The following is a 20,149-nucleotide window of genomic DNA, read 5'->3' on the forward strand; positions in this document are numbered from 1 at the left end:
GCCCCATCTTGCCCAAAAATGCTGCTGACCCTAAACATCCCTTGATTTCCCAAAAATGCAACTGACAACAAATCACTTTTTAACCCAAAAATGCTGCTGTTCCAAAACACCTCTTTAAAGCTAAAAGACATTGCCCGTTCAAAACATGCCTATAACACTCAAAATGCCTATAACACTCAAAACGCCACATTCTGCCCAAAAAGAAAATGCTCCTGACACCAAACACCCCTTTATTGCCCTAAAATGTTGCAATTCAAAACACCTAAAATGTAGCTGACCCCAAATGTCCCATTCTGCCCCAAAATGCTGCTGACCCCAAACACCCCTTTATTGCCCAAAAAGTTACTGACTCGAATCGTGCAATGATACCCAAAATGCAGCTGACCCATAACTCCACTATTCTGAAAGATGATGGTGCCTAAAAGACCTGCTGCCTCGGAAAGCGGTCTATGAATGCACCTCACCAGCTTTTGAAATACGACCTGTCCCGTCCTGATGGGGGACAGATTAGCAGTTTGCTAATAAGCCACAACAGTTGTCAAGTGGGCTGAAGAACAGAAACTAGCCAGTCACAATAACTTCTGTGAAACATATGCGCACAAATACCACTCACGTCCACTTTGGAACCCCCAGGTTAAGCAAATATGGGTCCGTAAACAGGTGTTGTCTTACAGCTAGGCTCAGATTAGCCGGCTAACGTGCTAAATACTCACATTTGCGCAGCCACTTCATCCAGTGTCGCACGATCACGCTGTGATATTTCTTGTTTTCGATGCACCAGGCAGATAGTCCCTGAATGGATTCCATGGTGTTGGATACAGTCTGAAAACGACGGTCCAAAGTGGACTCAAAGCGCGGCGATGAGCCACTTTTGTGGCCGCTAGCGCCAGCAGTTCCAGCCGCCATTTTCAAGGTCTTCTAGTCGCGGACTCGCGGTGCTGCCGCTTACAGGTTCATGTGTAGATACTGCATGGACTCCATTATCACCAATATATTACAACAATACTTGACATGCACACACAGTTGATAGTTTTTTTGTTTTTTCTTTCTTTCCTTCTTTCTTTCTTTCTTTCTTTCTTTCTTTCTTTCTTTCTTTCTTTCTTTCTTATAAAACCTTTTCCTCCTTGCTCACAGTCTTTGGTCTGAAATCACAATAACAAGGATAATGTATTTTATCCATCACAGGGTGTAGAAAAAGAAACTTTAGCCTCGTGAAATCACTTTGAAACATAAATATGAATCTTTTATAATGATAAACTTTTATATTATAAAACAACCAGTCATCCAGCAGGGGTCAGTCATGTTCGGATAGAACACTCGAGAAATATGTGGACCTTCTAGTGTTTTCGTTATCCTACTTGCAACAGTCATGTTAATCATATTAATAGCTATCAAGAGCACTTTCATTAAGTTAATACAGACAATCTATCTATTTCTCCTGGTCAAAATATATGTATAGATATATGCTAAATATATTTTGGACTATACAAATATCTAATATATTTTAAATATATCAGAAATGGCAAAGACCTAATAAATTTATCAAAAGTGGCAGTAAAGACCTTTACATTGTTACAAAAAACTATTTTAAATAAATACTTGAACTGTCAATGAATCAAAATCAAAGAATCCTGAAAAAAATTATCAGTTTCCACAAAAATATTAATACTAGGCAGCACAACTGTTTTAAACATTGATTAAAAAAAAATTCTTGAGCACCAAATCAGCATATTAATATGATTTCTGAAGGATCATGTTACACTGAAGACTGGAGTGATAATACTGAAAATTCAGCTTTGCCATCACAAGAATAAATGACAAATACAAAGCTTAAAGATATTTCTTTCAAAAACATTTTAAAAAATTGAATGCTACAGTGTATATTTAAAATATATTTCCATTTATATGTTTTGCTCTATATAGGCTATGTCATAACTGATGTCTAAAAAGAAAGACAATAAAAAAGAAAGAGACTGCAAATAACAATATAAGAAACTTTGAAACATTTAATGATATCAAAAAGTGGAACGTTGAAAAACATTTCAGCAACCTTGACTTGAAAAAACTTTGATATAATAACAGTAACAAACAGAAAATGAGTTTAAACGATCAATAGAAAATAAGAACAGTGCTACAATGCCTGACTTTTTTCATTTTGAGGAAGAATTTTTATTATTTAAAAAAAATATTTTCCTCAAAATTCTACCTTCACAATTACATGAAGCTGTTAAGTGCATTTAAATGTTAATCCATATATCTTCATATGCACTTTTCCCTTATAGTACAATCTCCATTATGATGGCAACAATATAGTCATACATTTTCACGATACTCGTACAGCTGTGACTACATGCGTCTCAGTCAACAAAAGTTCTTCTCATTCCTCATGAAGCTAAATACTGTATCTCTAATTTCAGATTATTCTCTACAAATAGCTAAATAAAAGTCTTATCTTCCTCAGTGTGATCTGTACAGTGTGGGACACTCCACATACTCGTAATTAACTTGAACATATGTTTTAGAGAATGGTTAATAATTACAATGCTCTAAATGGAAAAGGACATTTTAGGTGAGTAGAAGGGACCAACTGTGCAATTTTCTAAAACAAAAACCTAGATTTCTGTGACAAAATGAACTATTACGACATGGAAGCAGAACAACATAAATGTGCAAACTGTGTTTGGCAAGAAAATTTTCAATAAATGACCATTTGCTTTCCAGATTATAGAATAACACTTCATGATGCATCCCATCAGTTGTTTGGCTCTCTGTATCTTAATAAAAATACAACACTGAACTATGAAAATGGCCCACGGCCCACATGTACGGACTCTCAAGGGTCATTTTAAGGCTGCTTATAAGATCTCAGAATGTTCAAGTAAAGAAGTAATAAATAAAACTGCCTCGAAAATATCCTCCCATACTGCAAATCTATTCCATGCGTTGCTCAAAGTGGTTTTCAATTCAAGTCAAAGGACATTAAGGTAGATTTTCTGGACGTTTTATCAGACTATTCTTCTAGCTTCCCGTTGCCATGTTCATAAATATTGTTGGAAGCCTGTGTTATCATGAAAGGCAGTGCAGTCGAGTGTTTGATAGCTGTGCATGTTTCACCGGTTGACCATATGGCTCAAGCACATATTTTAAGACACATCTCTGACCTCTTAGGACTTTAGAAATGTAGAATCTATAATCTTAAAAAAACAAATCTTATGCCATACTATACATATGGTAACTTCTGTGTTGTACATATGTAAAAACAGAATGTAAAGTCCGACTAACTGAACAACACTTTTCACTTTGTGAAAAACAATGATTTCCCAATATCGACAGGCTGGAAAAAATTGGCCATTCCTTTAAACGCGAGAAACTTCAAAACATTATGTGTTTAACATCTCTGTGCAATGATGTTTACTTTTAACCTGTTTTTCTGGCCCTTCTCCTTTTACAGATTCGCCCACATCTTTCCCACTTATCATCAAGTCTGCTGGAGCGTCAGAAGTAGGAGTCGTGGAGGACACTGACCAATCCTGCATAAACAAGATGCTGCCATCTGTGGCTGATGGTGGTATTACAAGCGGAGGCGGTCTTCCTTTCGCAGTCACAGGGGTTTCGTTTAAGGAGTTTGTCTTTTGCTGAACTTGAAGATGGCTGTTTTTGATGTGTTTGGATTCAGATGTCATTTTATTTTGATTTGTACAGATTGCACTGTCTTCTTCAAGTTCGCTAAACGTGGTTTCAGAGTTGCTGAGCCATGAGCTAGTATCGCTGGGGCTTGGTCCTCGATCGTCCTGTAGAATACGTTTGCTGCTTGAGGAACCTTGCGAGTCGGAGTCTGACCAACTTAATCTGCGTTTCTGAAAGAAAAAGGGTTTTGATGAGGAAATGAACCATTCAAGATTGTTGTAGATTGTAAAGGCCCTGATATACCCTGATAACACAATGGCTTTATATGATGAATAGATTTTATTTAGGCTTTTATTCACATAAAAACTTTATGAATTTTTTGAGGCGTCTAAGTGTCAGTTGCGTAGCTGTAAATGGAGGGACAGAAAGCTCTCAGATTTCATTAAAAGATCTTCAATCCGAAGATGAACAGAGTAAATAATGATCAAATTTGCATTTTTGGGTGAACTATCCCTTTTAGTGGAAAAACTTTTTGAACCGAGAAGAAGCTTATCTCATTCGATTTGTTTGTTTCAAAACACTTCTATCCACTTACCTTTACAGGAATATGTAACTGGTCCTGATTCCAGCGTGGAGGCAGACTAGCCATAAAATTTTGGAATGAAGGGGTGCCATCGCGATGCTGAGGCCTCACCTGAGGGAACCAAGCCTTTAACATCATCTCCAGCTGCAGAATAGTGCCCATATACTTCTCCCTATGGAGGTACAGCAGAAAAATATGATTTAATAAAAGGCATTATATGTATTCAATCTAATGCAGAGAAATGCATCGTTCAATAGAATAAAATACCCAAGGTCAGGTTTTTGTAGAACACCCACAATCCTTCGCAGTCTATCCATGGCAACACTCTGCTGAAACGTGCTCAAACCTGCCAAAAAGAAACAAATTAATAAATAAAATAGATACAAAATTACATAAAGTGTGGACATACACTACCATTCACATGCTTGGGGTTGGATTTTTTTTTTGCTTTTTTATGTTTTTGAAAGAATTCTCTTATGCTCATCAAGGCTGAGTTTATTTGAAATCAAAACTTTAGTAAAAACTGTAATAGAAAACAAATATTTTAAGTTATAAGATTTTCAATATTGTAATTACATTTATTTATTCCTGTGATGATCAAGCTGAATTTTCAGCATCATTACTCCAGTCTTCATGGTCACATGATCTTTCAGAAATCATTCAAATATGCTGATTTGGTGCTCATTAAACATTTCTTATTATTATCAATGTTGAAAACAGTTGTGCTGCTTAATAATTTGATGGAAACCTACATTTTTTCAGGATTCTTTGATGAATGGAAAATGTAAAAGAACAGCATTTATTTGAAACAGAAATCTTTTGTAACATTATAAATGTCTTTACTGTCATTTCGTATCAATTAAATGCAATCTAATGATTCAAAGTATTAATTTATTTAAAAGAAATCTTATTGGCCCCACTTTTGAAAGGTAGTGTATATAGAATTTTTTTAATGCATTACCTTTTTCATATCGACCTGTTTTCAACCCATTCAACAGCTCCAACAGGGGCCTGATGTACCCATGCAGCTCTGAACACTGTAAAAGAAATTATTTTAAGACATGCATTTACCAATAAAATCATCATAGAAGCATTTAAAAACGCACGACAGATTTCGAAACTGCAAAACTGTCTTGGAGGCTTAAGCAATTTTAAAGGAACGGGCTGCCTTAAGACTTCAAGAGAGGAAGAAGAACACTAACGGATCCATTAAGTGCCTACGCACCTTCAGTGCTTCGCCCTTAAAGATGACTCATTCTGAATTTCCCAAGCATTGTGTTATTAAAGTTGCACACAGATCAATGTATCAAAATGACCACCCACAATTGTAAGCCAATGATACCACCAGGTGATCAGATACAGCCATGGTAAAAGGAGCAGCTGTAATTTATTTTTAACAAGGTTCTTGATCATTTCATTAAGATCTGATTTGTTTGTTTGTAACATTTCAGCACATAGTGGTTCGTGCATCTGTCACATTGGGATGCAGGGACTTTGCAAAGAGGCTTATATCGAAGGATGGCCCAGTTCCCAAACTATATTTGACATGACAGCCACTCACAAGCTGATGTGTGAGAGAATGTGCTTAGTAATGGTGTGCATTTCACATTTGAAAGGGGCGCTTAAAGGTACAGCGGCCTAAAATTTACTTTTTCCCTGCAAGGCTCAGAAAATGGTCATAAAAAAAACTACTTGACTGAAATAAGTGGATCTCAGGAGAGTATGAATAATAAAAAAAGTACCTGACCTATTTAAGCATGTTTTAATCTTATTTAGCTTTTTTACATTTTCAGATTTCTTCAGTGTGTAATGTTGCCGTTTGAGCATGAAAAGGGTCTGCAAAGTTACAAAGCACAAAGTCACTCCAAAGAAAGTGATGACTATATCTATATCAGTATATATATTCTGTATCTAGATCTATATCAGTAAGCACCGTTTCTGAACTCCCTGAAAAACCTCAATTGTAGCCTTAAGTTTTCTTCCGGGTAACGTTCACATCACAATATTCCTTATTTAAATAATTCTTGCCCAAGGCACACTCAAAAAAAGTCATTAAAGGCTAACTCTCGCCAAATTGCAACCTAGGCTATTTCTGTTAATCTACCCGAGTCAAACATTCGTGTAAAAGCATAATTGGAATGGAAACGCCACTTTTAAGATTGACCGTATTTTCGTTTTCGGTCAAAATGCCTTTTGAATGGGAGTGCTAGGGGCACTACAGTGATAGCATCAAAATCGCTATTTTTAAAACTTTAAGAAGGCTCGACACAACATGAAACTGTGCTTGAAGTATCACCAGGGGCTCTACACATGAACTCGAGCATTGACAACATTGTTAGTGTGTACACAAAGTTTACTAAAAAGAAAGGTTTTGTCGTCTCACTTTATCAGTTAGTGGTTCCGGTGGCTGGAATTTTGTCAGACAAAAGTAGTCGATCTCCGAATGCAACGTAATGGAAAGATCTTTACCCTCCTCGTGTTACGTTGCATTCAGAGATCGACTACTTTCTGGTGATACTGATTTCTGGTCCCAGTTGACGCTTCAAGCACAGTTTCATGTTGCGATTTTGATGCTATCACCGTAGTGCCCCTAGCACTCCCATTCAAAAGGCATTTTGACCGAAAACGAAAATACGGTCAATCTTAAAAGTGCCGTTTCCATTCTAATTATGCTTTTACACTAATGTTTGACTCGGGTAGATTAACAAAAATAGCCTAGGTTGCAATTTTGACAAGAGTTAGCCTTTAATCGTTAGCCGACATAATGCAAACGTAGGCTGACACTAATGCAAAATACAAGAAGCAGAATGCATGAAAATATCACAGGGTAGAGATTTTCAGACTTACTTTGCGTGCAAACCTCAGGTCTCCCTCTGTGGGAATCCTTTCATATGGCACCGGGTTCTGACTGTTGTAAGCTGGAGATGCCGAGAAACATCCAGTTTGACCAATTTCAACTCTGCCACTCCTCTGGTTCACAAAGGTGAGAGTCGATTTGGAATTTTGAGAGCTCCCATTGGCCAAGCTTTGGATCTGGCAAAGCTTTGGATCAGGCACAACTCCTGCAGCTTTACTCTCAGAGGTGAAGACCTCAGATTCGTCCTCCGTCTGGTCACTCTCACTGTACAGGAGAGAACTGGGGGTCGAGGAGAGGGAATCTTGCATTTGCCATTTGGAAGGACTTCCTGGTGACAGCATCACTGAAATGTGAGAAAACAGATATGTGTGAGGTGGCAGATTGTTTAAAGCTGAAGAGCGATGGGCTAAAATTAAATGAACTGATGGCAAGTGATTGCCTATCTCTGAAGGGAACATGGCAGCTGAAAATTATGAGGAATGTGAAATACAGCTGAGAGAATGTTAACAAAAAGCACAATAGGGGAAGGGTCCGGTTGACGGGACTGTCACTGGTATGTTTTGGACACTAGGGTTGCAAATCCCTGTAAAAACTGCTTGAATGACTTCGAGGATTGACTACAATTGTTTAAAAATGACTAATTACCATTCAACTACTTTTGTAGTAGTTAAGATTTTAATATTTTTGAGATTGTCTTATTGCAAAAACATTTCTTCTTCTTATTATTATTATTGTTGATAGTAGTCGATACTAGATTGAAGTAGTGGAAACATTTTATATCCTTTTATAAGGATCCTTTTCCTTATCCTGATACAATTTTTCAAGATTCTTTGATGAATAGAACATTTGAAAGAAAATCATTTATGAGTAGGTGTGTGGGTGGAGTGAGTGGAATGGGTGGTGTGAGTGTGTGTGAGAGGGAGTGAGGAGAATGTGTGGTGTGGTGTGTGGGTGTGGCCTGGTAAACCCTACATTATGGAGACAAAATGTCCCCACAAAGATGGCAATATCCGAAATCCTTGTCAGCTTATAAATCCTACTAAGTGATGTTTTTTGAAAATGTAAAAATGCAGAAAGTTTTCTGTGATGGGTAGTTTTATGGGTAGGGTTATTGTAGGAGGATAGAATACACAGTTTGTTCAGTATAAAAATCATTATGTCTATTGAATAAAACATGAACACAATGTGTGATTGTATGTGTGTACAGAACATAAAAACATGTACATGTTGGCAGGATAAGTACAAAGCTGAACTACTGGCTTGACTGGACTTGAAGAAAATAAACCTTATTGTTGAGGTTTCCTGACAGACAAAATTCTGTAAGTCAAGAAATAAGAGAGCTGCTAGCACCTAACAGACAGTGTGGATAAAAAAAAACCAATGCAGGAACACAGGATACAGTCCAAAACAAAAAGAGAGATCACAGAGATACCACAATTATCCTGTTTAAAAATCGCACTACCCATGAAGAACAGCACGCCATGTTCCTTTCACTAGGTCAAAGGCCACAATACCACATATGGTTTGTATCTTAAGAAGAAAAAAAAAACATAGGAGTTTTGAAAAGGACAAGAATATAATATGTGCATGCCTATAATGCATATACCCTATAATGTTGTTTAGATGGACAGCTATAAATACAGTGTAGGGTTTCAGAATTGACCGAGTTGAAGAAAACACTCTCGAGGGCATGTGGCTCATAAAAAATAAACAGCTAGGCGGTGCCATTAAGACAAATTAACTTTCACCAGATGGACTGCTTGGTGGTTTAAAAAAGATCGATATAGAAGAAGAAAGACATATAGTCGTTTTGGATAAAAGCTTTTGCAATATGAATAAATGTAACATGTAAATATTAAACATTTAAAGAACACTATTATTTATGCTGAGTTGACTAAGCTGTCTTGTTGTGACGCATTACAATCCATAAAAATGTTAGCTTTTAAGCCAATAAATAGAAATATTGAAATGTTGTTGTTTTTTCTTTATATTGAATACATGAAATCTTCACATAAACATGAAAATCATTATAAAAGTGATAATAAAACATCAACCACATGTGGAAAAATATCAGAAAATATCACCGTAAGAGATCTTGATCAAATGTAAATGTTCACCAGTTTCAGGTTGTAATGAAAATGTAATACCCTACTTTTCAAATTATTTTTTATTGCAGTTATGACATGATGACAGACATAAACTGGCAAAACAAAGGGATAACGTTAATGCAGCTCAACGTGGTGTAAACACATAACAAGCGAGATGGCAAACACGTGTAAGTTAGCATTTCTGGAATATAACGAGGATATTTATTGAACAATTTTAGATGTAAAAATTCTTATTATTAATAAATTCGTAATTCCCTTACCTTAATACTGGGTCGATTCTGGGTCGGTACCACAACAACCTAGCGCCACTGACACGACCTGACCTGTTGTACGTACGCCTAAAAGTAGTTTCATACAATTTATTGCTCAATAAGATTTTGTGTCGACGTCTTCGTCGTTCGCAGTGTTATCCTGAGAAATTTTTTGGACTTCTATCCTCTTCCTTTCTCCTCTCACGTGACGTCACGTCACTCTACAGCGAGGGACAACATGTGAATCGCATTCGCTACACGTGCTGGACAAAAGCCAAGGCAGACTGCGCTCCCATTGGCTGAGAGATCAAAGACGAGTCGCTGATTGGACAGAAAGTAGAACCAATCCCTAAGTATCTGAGTCGGGATTGGTCGGCCTCACATGTTTGCACACCCCCCTCTTCGCACGTGTCATTCGAGTGGAAAGGCAGATACTACAGATTGAATCACGTTATACAGACGGTGCTCGTTGTTCCACATTAGAGGAAGAGTTTGTACCCGTGACAGTTTGTTTGGAACATAACATTTACCGACAACGCTCTATTTTAGATGACCCTCAAATTATTTTAGAAGTAACCACAGCAATATGATATTTCTAATTACATTATTTTCCTATTTATGACAGTTTCAAGCAGAAAAAACAAACAAAATAAACGGTAACTGAAATCAAATATAAAAATGCTTAAAATATAAAAACCTTTTCCAAGGCAACATTTTTTATTCTCATTTAGTTTAACTTATAGCTATACTAAAATAACTAAAACTGAAAGAAAAATAATAATATAGTAATATAGGCATATATTAGGGCTGTGAAACGATATAGGGCTGTGAATACTGTACATAATATAATATTTATATATAATTTATATTATATAAATAAATGTTTTATATATAAATAGCACATTTTCTTAAATATATATATGAATGTGTAAACAAAATAATTATACACACATATTTTATGTAAACACAAACTTCTATTTTGGATGTGATTAATCACGATTAATCGTTTCACAGCCCTAATATGTGTGTGTGTGTGTGTGTGTGTGTGTATATATATATTTTTTTTATTTAATGAACTAAAATTAAAATGGAACATTTCAAAATAAAAACGAATAAAAGAACTATAATTGTATCTTATTAATACTAAAATAACACGGATGTCACATGAAAATAAATTTTGCAAGATTAACTATTGTGTCCCAAAAATTACCCAATAAATCCCTTTTAAAGAAGTCATTGCATAATCCACTCCCTACCCTTTGACTTCTTTGCATTTAAGACTTTCAAATGTGGATCATTATCAAAGTTTGTGTTGGTGAACTTTCCCTTTCTAGTTGATAGCAGAACTATGATTGTTAGTCTGACCAAAAAAAAAAAGAGAAGGTCAGCTCAGGACAACAAGTGTTATTGGCTCAGTTTCATTCAAAACAAATGAGCTAATGAGTCTGCTTCCTGTGGTCAGCGAAATTACCAGGCAATATTATCCACAATGGTACATTATTGTATTCTGGGCTTTGGCTTTGGTTATTATGATCAATCAAAAGGACACTTTCAAGAGTAACATTATGTACCGCATGGCGGTACAAAATATGACCGCCGCTCAGGCCTGCACTGGCTTTCCACAAAAATAAATGACGTGGAGCAATTTGGCTGTATTGCGTGTTTATGTATATAAGTTGTATATTTTAAAAGACTGTCTGGAGTATTCCTGTGGATCATGGATAATTTAGAGTTTTGTAACTATTTGCCATTACTATTTAAGTTTTATATCAAAAGTCATTAGTTTAGACACTTAACATCCATAATGTGAAAACGTCACATCCATAACAGTGGTTTTCCCTACATAATGTATTACAAAAATGAGTTTCAAAAACACACTTATTGTGTTCAAGCAAGTCTTTTTCATGCTACATCGGCAGTTTGTTTAATAATTCAGTTTGTAGGACACTTGTATAGTGTGTGTATTCCATGTTATGTCCATAACGCCGATAAAATGTATTCATGGTGTGTGTCTGTGTGTGTCTGTGCGTGTATGTATGCGTGCGTACATGTGTGTGCGCGTGTGATTTTGTGTGTGTGTCTGTGCATGTGGATTTGTATGTGTGTGTATGGGTGTGTGTCTGTGCATGTGGATATCAGTGTGTGTGCATGCTTGCGTTTGTTTGTATTCCTGCATGTGTGTGTGTAACAGTATCATCCTAAACCAGCAACCCTTCGCTCAACACCACCATCTACAGGCCGATGAGTGTACAGTCACTAAATTTGCACATAAATGAATTTATTTTATACCCCCCCATGGATGAAATTCTACAAAACTTAGCATACCCCCAGAGGATGTCAAGTTAATCATACACATGAAATATGGTGCAGTTCTGAACATCTCCACTGAAGATAGGGGCGATTAAAGCAGAATAATATTGCATTTTCATTTTTTATGGGAGGGGCGCAAATCACAAATGAGTGATTATGGGCTAGGTTGATGTGGGCCCTTAAGAGCAACATACCATAAAAATTTCTTCATCCTCGGTGCCACGGTTCAGGTAGTTATTTGGGAAAAACTGCATTTTTGGGGTTTCGGGGGGCCCAGCGCGGTGGGGGGGAGTGGCCCCCGGGAACCAAACAAATTTTTTCCGTAAAAGTCTAGTGGGGCTACATGCCCACCAAATTTCATGTTCCCCGGTGTTTCGGTGTCCCTGGTATCGTTGACGAAAAAATTCAGTAGATGACGGGAAAAAAAAACTTTGACAATCCCTATATGACCGCTTTTGCTAGCTACGCTAGCAGCGGTCATAATTATGAGTCTTTCGAGGCAGATGGATTCATTTTGAGCCAAAAACAATATTCATGTATAGTGCGGTCACTATACTGAAGACCTACGTGACAAAGATTTGGTATACATTTTTTTTATGTATTCTGAATCCGAAATCAGATTATAGTCAGATTATTCACAGAGTATTATGGAAATTACATTACTGTGAATAGAACCTTTAATTTTACATTTTTATTCTGTCTGCATCACACATGACAGCATTCACACATTGAAAGCTTATTCACAAAACACACTTTTTCAATCTTTAAACCATTGAAGGTCACCGATTCCAGCTTCCACCAGCGCTGTTGTTGCCCACCTGTAGGTCAGCAGCCAATGCACACAACAGAATATAGGTCACATGTTAACCATGCTCTACATTCTCAAAATCAACTTACCCTCACTCACAATGATACTCACGACTCTATTGGAAGCCCTTTTTGGTCACAGCTGGAGAGATAAACTCATCTGTAGCTGACCAATATACTTGCACTTGAATAAGTCAAACATTTGTATGGGTTTTTATCTAACGTCAGTGTTATTATAAGATCACTGTTCAGTTTTTAGATTATCCGTTTTCTTTTCTATTTTAGTTTGCTGTTTTTTTTTAAATATGCCTATATAGTTTTTATAAACTTTTATTTTAGTTTTAAGTTGTGTCCCAAATGATGCACTAAACTATGCACTATATACTCGATCATAGTATATTAATTTTAAAGGAGAACTCCGGTCAATTTTAACATTGAGCTCATTTTTTTGTACATTTGGAGTGCTGTCAATACAGAGAACAACGACAAAAATCGGTGTTGCCTACACCGAGTTATTCTATTTTTAAAATTTGCACCCTGTTGACTTCAATGGGGCAAGTACTAAACCTGCTTTTAGCCTCTTAACATCCTTGATGTGTGATTACAAGTGCACAGCTAATGTGAGTGATTCCTTCTGAGTGAACACGAGTGAATCTGACTGCAGTAGATGTGAAAGATATGTATAAAAATGATGTTATTTAAGCCAGCGCAAATACCTGTGTTTACATCCTGTTTTCGGTTGAAGTCCAAAGTAGTCGATTGCCGAGTTCACGCGCGTGATCATAGGTAACTAAACCTATGCGCGTGAACTTGACAATTGATTACTAAGGACTTCTGAGTCTGATAGCCCTCCTTCTCCACTACGTAATTAAAGATACAACAGTTGTGCATTTATACTATTATACTTACAACTTATACTACAAAACGTCATAATAGTGCATGGAATACACCTTTAGTTTAAGTTATTTGTGCATCAACTAAATAAAAATGAGCTCAAATATAAGTTCAAGTTTTTATTTAATAGTTTATTTAAGTTCAAGAGCCAAATAACATATCAGTTACAATTCAGTTATTTTGCTTAAAAACTAAATAAATAATGAATGTTTTCTTTAAAAAAAAATATGAAAATATTTTTTCATATATACTTTCCTGCACGTTAAATTCATCCTTGAAGTTCACTTACTGGTTGACTGTTGAATTCACAGTGTTTTAGCATGAAGGAGAGGCTCCATCCACAACTATGAACTCCCTGAACCAGCAGCCCATCCCCCTGGTTTACAAACAAGAATAATGTGAACCCTGGGGCAGAATGCTGTCACATGACTATACAGCTTGGGGTATTTTTCAGCGCATTGTTCAACATCACTCAATTACACCAATCAAACAAACAGAGCTTTTTGGATACAATAATTATGTTCAAAAACAGGAAATCATTTAAACGTTGACTGTAAATAAACAACTATAGTGAAAAAAATGGATATTGTGAATGACATTGTTTAGCCCCAAAGAAACTGAAGTACATCTTACATTTTTTTGCTAGTTAGACTTAAATGGAAACTTCATGGAAAACACAACACTTCGACTATGCTGAGGCCCCATCCACAGCTATACGTTGAACTTAATAACCCTCGAGTCTAGAGAGAGACCCATCCCCCATATATCACAGAGACCTTGAACTCAGTGAAAGAGCACTTACTATAAGTTCCTTCCAGTTCAGCTGTGCAGTTCAGCTTTTTCACTGAAGCATGGCCAAATTTCAGACTGAAGAATTATTTGACACAAATCAAGGGTTGCTTTAATATAAACAAAACAGTGTTGTATTGTGTTATTCATTTCCTTTTTTAATTATCGATCAGTTTCTTCTGGTAATGAAAGTATTTTAAGTGATAGATGAAACATTGCATGAGAATAGGCAGTTTACCCATTAACTTAACCTTAAACGATAAGGTTATCAAATACAAACTTGCTGTGGTATTTAACAACCCACTAGTTAAAGCATTTGTCAAAAAGGTGAAATTGAAACTTTATAATAATGCTATTTCTTGCTACATTTAACAGTAAAAAGTGTGTATTTAAAGTAAACCATTGAATGAATTCCAGTGAGTTTAAGCACCATATTAATTCGCTATTTTCATTGGCTACTTTCAGACTGTCGGTCCAAATCTGACTTTTGTGCATATCCGATCAGATTTATAGGAAAGTGCCGGATGACCAGAAAATGACAATATAACGGAGACATGTTTTGAAACCGGTGGAAAAAATCCAATCGGATACACAAATAATCGGATTTGGACTGACAGAGTGAATGTAGCCATTGAAGCACACACAGTCTCCCACAGGAAGATCAGAGATTGTGCTGTGCGCACACAGAATCATTCAGGAAGCACAGAAACTTATCAACACTGCCCTGCGATAGTGTATCACTACATTATATTTCTCACTTTGTACTTTGTCTCCACATTGTGCATGAAATTATGTCAATCGCCAGTTGGTAACATTTTTTATTAATTATTTGATTAATTCGTTGTTCAAACGTGAACAACGCTTGGGACAGTTGACAGTGCAGCATCTTCACAAAAGTTTAGCCTTGCCAATTTAAATATTCAAGAAGATGCGAAAGGGAATGCGTTACTTGAGGAAAACAGCACGCCGATACTGAATTGAGCTCTCTTTCACATCTTCTTGCGCTTGAACAGTCAAAATGCCTTGTAAACATAGCCAGTTATGTCCTAACTGAACGTAAACAATTGAGAAATAAAACAGAAATAGAACACACCGAGAGAACTATAGCCTACAGTAAGCTAGAATGCGCGTTCTGCGCCTGCATGTAAATGAGACAACTGTCTATTTCTGAAGATATTAGGCTTGTTTGAGATGCGCCTAGCCTCGCCTGAAATGTATGCGAAAGTAGGCGGCTGCAGTGGACAGTTCTCTCTTCTTGCAGTGGATCTGACACCTGCGAGATCAAAGATGGATATCGCGGGATTCACACTAGTGCACAGTGTTGCTAATAAACTGGATGTAATTTAAGTTCTGTTGCTTTTATATGAAAATAGGAACAAAAGTAGCCTACTTATTTAATTCCATTCCAAATACATGTTTATCAATCCGTTTTTTCTTTAATACAGACATATGTTTTTTTGTTTTTTTTAAAATAAAAATTACATTGCATAGGCTAACCCATATCGCACTGTCAGATAGTTTCGGAATATTTACATAACGTATAAACATAAAATATGTTATCAGAGTTTTAAAATCAAACATTTTAAAAGAGATCAATACATCACGGTTGCTAAACTAATGAGCATTAAGGTGTGTCGTCAAGCAAGTTGTTTCCCATTGTGCTTTTGATCAGCGCAATCGGTAGAGAGCAACTGCGCCCGACTGCAGAATCCGACACGTCCGCCTTGCGCTCGCGAGAGATTTTTGACATACGTCAGCATGACATCAGAGCAAGGCGCTCCGCACTCGGACACATTTCTAACCGGCATGCATCTCGCGCTGATCACCAGTGATCGATTCTGCGCAGATTTTGCTAATCTCAAACAAGCCTATATTCATCTAGGGCTAGGCTATATTCGTCATTCAAAAAGGGAAACCGAGGCAGGCTACAGATACACAAATCATAAACAAAGCAGTGCGTGCTTACCGTTATGAATATCAGTCCTGCTAAACACTTTATTTATTCCACTCTGCTCATGTTAATATTGAAACACTCAGGTAAGATGACTTAACATTAGAACAGCCTTCTTTCTGTACCGTTTTGACTTAGCTCTCAGTTTTGCTATTATTCTCGTGCACTAACTCGTTCACTAAACTGAACAGCCAATCAGAGTTCGCCGATTCAACATGTCGAATCGGCCGGGAAAAAGCCGATGAGGACCAATTTCAGCCGACTGTGCGGAACACACTGAGAAAACTAGTCGGCCGACGCACAAAAACTGCCCGACGACGGCCGACAGTCGGCTTGGTGTGTCCCAGGCTTTAAATTGACAGCAGTCTAATATTCCTGCTGATGTTTTTTTTTTAATGTTTTATCAAACAATAAAAGACAAAGAAATCACTCATTGCGCTTGACTGTATAACTTTTGTAACTTTAATAAGGATTAATCTGTTTCATAGAAGTTGAATGCAGGCCTCCGTGGATCATGCCTTACAGATATAACCCATTTTCCCAAGTAAAAGAAGACTTATCTTTTAAAGGTTGCACTAAACTAAAGCCACCAGGTTCACACTGTGATGTTTTAAATATTCATATTTGAAATGACTTCCAGTCAAAGCAGGTCTGCATTCACCGGAGCCATATTTCACTGATGTTTGCTCAAGGGCTTGTCATTCATGTGTCACTCAGTTTTTTTTTTTTTTTTTTTTTGACAAAGTCTGGTTTAGACTCTTTTTTTTAAAGCCCCTGGTTATTCCACTTTACCAGACAATAGAGTTTAGCAATACTTCCCCAATATTTAACCTGTCATTTAAAAATGTAGACAGACTACATAAACAAAATGTATAGGTAGACTTAAAAGAATCACTGATAGGTCTCAGGTTTTACCAGATATTTTGCATTTTCAAAGTGTTAGCATGGAGAAAAGATAAGATTAATGAGTGACTAGGCTGTTCCCACTTCATTTAGCATTTGTTTGAATTGGTTTGCTACTTTAAACATTGGGCAATGTGCACATTTTAATTTCTAGCATTGAAAATAAACTTTTTTAACTTCAATAAAACACAATTCATGTACAATGCATTTATTTTTAATAATGTTTACTAAAAATAACAAGTTCCTATGATTTAAGAACTTTTTATTATTAACAAAAACATACAATGGTTTATAGCCTACAATATCACAACACAAGATGGAAATAAGGTGATGAGAGAACACAGTCCTGCAATGGCCTTTTGATGGTCTACATGTTAAAATGTTCCCGTGGATCTTCATCTTTGTAAAACACCAAAGGTGCTTCTGAGGCAGAACACAATGGTCAACATGAACAGTCAGTTTATGTCCTCTTCTTAACATCCAAGCCATGGATCTTGTCTTTGTGACCTTGCTACGAAAGATATCTTGCGGGCCATCTCAGCGTTGTAGATTCTCTTACAGTTGTCGTAGCTCTTTCTCTGTCGCTCACGACAGGGTTTCTCATAGTATCTTCTCCGTTTCACAGATTCAATTATTCCGTCTGAGGACAGCACTCTGCAGAGAAAAAGAGCACTGAACATTAAATAGCCTAATGAATTATTTGGTTAAATGGCTGAAAACAAGGCAAACTTTCAAACCAAATCCAAGCTTAAGCATTGCAAAAGTAAGATTATAAAACCGATCCAAGGTAAGAGTTTTGATATAATCAGTGATTTGATCATATGTTCGTGCCCAGATTGCACGACTACAACTCAACTGCACCCCCTAAAGGAACTTCTGCAATGATGGACCTAACTTACAATTTTTCATTGACTTTATTTCATTTAATCTACTGACAATTTATATCCTTTTGTTTCACCTCATGTGTGCATTACAGATATTTTTATAATCCTATTTTTTTATTTTATATTACCATTTTATATATTTGACATTGCATACTTTCTCATCAGAGCACATGCTACTCTGTAAACACTTTTGCAATACAAATGCAGTTTTGTCATGCTAATAAAGCACACCAAAATTGAAATTGAGATAATTTAAGCCATTATTCCAATTTTTTTTAAGCTAATTACAAGGTCTGGCAACCAGGGTTATTGTTGTTAACGGAAACTATTAAAAACAATTTTGTTAATTGAAAAAGCAGAAAAAAATAAACCAAATATTAGATGACTTTTTTTAAATATAGATATTAGAAATCTCACTTTGGCATAACTGAAATAAGTTTAAGTTGAAGCGTGAATATTACTAACTGGAAATAATTAAAAACTAGATTTGAACGAACTAAAAATGAAATAAAAACACCTAAATACAAATAGTAATACAAAAAAATATATATATAAAAAAGCACATAAAATTACTAAAAATTAAACTGAAATTAAAATATAAACAAAAAATAATTAAAATAAAAGCTAAATTAAAATATTAATGCAAACTTTAATAGCATATAGAAAATAGGCCTACTAAAATAACACCGAAGGCAACAAGGTTTAGAAACACAGCGTATAGAATTTTAAATAAACTAATATACGATGAACACTCTAACTAACGACCTGTCAATCATTATTTAACATACTAATATTCTCTAATCATGTTATTTTGTGTTACCAGGAAAATCTACTAAATCTATTTTTTATATATTGGTTCGTTCACAGTCTTGAGTGAGGGCTCTCTGCAAGTTTCGGAGTGCATTCATAGTTGCATCAACTAAATGACCTACTGAGAACAGGTCAGTAGCGGGAGGTTTACATCACTTGACATGTGTCGTGTTATCACGATAGGGTTACATTACATCAGTTAATAGATTTATAATGACATTTCTTAAATATATAGATCTCAAAATGACTCGACATCCGATAAATACCTGCTCAGAGCGCCATATGCAGCATCGACATTGCCGTTCTGGACCATAACAGTCCGAGCGACGAAGCGAAGGTGGTTCGCCATGTTTCCTCCGTGTCAACGTCAATTGTGCTCGTGTGGAAATGCGATCGTTTGAACAGAAAGTTCCTGTCCGTGATCGCGCGAACTCTAGGTGGCGCCAAATGGATTTTAAAAAATCAACAGTTGCGATTCATGAACAAGATGTAGGCCTACGGTGTGTTTCAACAGCTCAGTCACACGAAAGAGAAATTAATTCAGGTAAATGTGTTAATTTGATAGACTTTTACAACTTCATTGATTATAGCTTCATTTACAAAACAGGACGGAAATAAAGAGATAAAGTTAACCATCCATCAGTGAGAGATTACATGAGGGACAAACTTGATATTTTTAAGCATCTTTTTTAAGTTTTATAACACTTTATGTAAAATTTCACCTGGAGGATGACTAACAGGATGAACATTTAAATTAAGGACACAGCAAAAACCTATTAAATGATTACTTTTTACAACAATATTCTCAGAGATGCATTTTTGTTGATTAGAGGAAAAATTAAGATAACCTGGAGTATTAGGCTAATAATAATTAAATGCTGTTATTTTTCCTTCATTCTAGAAGTTAGATGTATAGTACCGTTAAAGACATACCATGCAGAATTGTAACTAAGCCTCCTCCACCATATTCATTAGGCCCATTGAGCTCCTATTATGTTTTGTGAAACGAAAGGCTCTTCACATGGCATATGGACTTACTTAGTTCATCAGTGAGGGTTATCACAAACTGCTCACTTAGTCTCCCAATTATTGACTTTTTATGTAGAAAAATCCCCCCTCCTTTCACAGTCTTTCTCTGTCATACATGAATTCCTCACCGTCTCCCGAATAATGGGGTCAGTAGTAGGTGAGTGTGGAATCGGGATTGTTTTCTCATTCAAATTCAAGTAGCTTTATTGACTCGACCACTTCAAAGAAAGACTTGCTGATGCGCTTTTAGGGGAAGCATTCAAAGTGAGAGCAAGAAAACAGCTTGAACTTTTGCCACCGTCTCCATTCTGCCTGAAAATATACAGTTTCTTTCTCTCTCTCTCAC

General features: G+C 36.3%; 3 protein-coding genes across 6 annotated transcripts in view; all 3 read right to left on the reverse strand.

Moving 5' to 3' along the window:
• The window catches only part of LOC308697408 (CUGBP Elav-like family member 3), a 65,747-nt gene extending 64,768 nt beyond the window's left edge, over positions 1-979 (reverse strand). For 3 of the 4 annotated variants that reach the window (XR_014030935.1, XR_014030936.1, XM_081376610.1), the window contains exon 1: positions 714-965. Coding sequence is in view for 2 of the 4 variants with exons in the window: in XM_081376610.1 (XP_081232736.1) it covers positions 714-906 (193 nt within the window). In the remaining 2 variants the exon portion in view is untranslated. Of the gene's footprint in view, positions 1-713 lie in introns of all 4 variants that reach the window. The other variant, XM_081376611.1, reaches the window with a different exon arrangement.
• Positions 980-1,846: 867 nt separating this feature from the next.
• ciarta (circadian associated repressor of transcription a) lies at positions 1,847-9,673 on the reverse strand. The gene is made up of 6 exons (XM_081377187.1): positions 9,436-9,673; positions 7,058-7,410; positions 5,172-5,247; positions 4,478-4,556; positions 4,223-4,382; positions 1,847-3,857 (listed from the first exon to the last, which is right to left on the reverse strand). The coding sequence occupies exons 2-6, from the start codon at positions 7,406-7,408 to the stop codon at positions 3,381-3,383; spliced, it is 1,143 nt and encodes a 380-aa protein (XP_081233313.1). The 5' UTR covers positions 7,409-7,410; positions 9,436-9,673; the 3' UTR covers positions 1,847-3,380.
• A 7,728-nt stretch (positions 9,674-17,401) lies between these two features.
• On the reverse strand, positions 17,402-19,148 carry mrps21 (mitochondrial ribosomal protein S21). The gene is made up of 2 exons (XM_081376023.1): positions 19,041-19,148; positions 17,402-17,734 (listed from the first exon to the last, which is right to left on the reverse strand). The coding sequence occupies exons 1-2, from the start codon at positions 19,121-19,123 to the stop codon at positions 17,554-17,556; spliced, it is 264 nt and encodes an 87-aa protein (XP_081232149.1). The 5' UTR covers positions 19,124-19,148; the 3' UTR covers positions 17,402-17,553.
• Positions 19,149-20,149: the final 1,001 nt, after the last annotated feature.

This window comes from Scardinius erythrophthalmus (assembly GCF_964197995.2).
Source record: "Scardinius erythrophthalmus genome assembly, chromosome: 10".
Taxonomy (NCBI): domain Eukaryota; kingdom Metazoa; phylum Chordata; class Actinopteri; order Cypriniformes; family Leuciscidae; genus Scardinius; species Scardinius erythrophthalmus.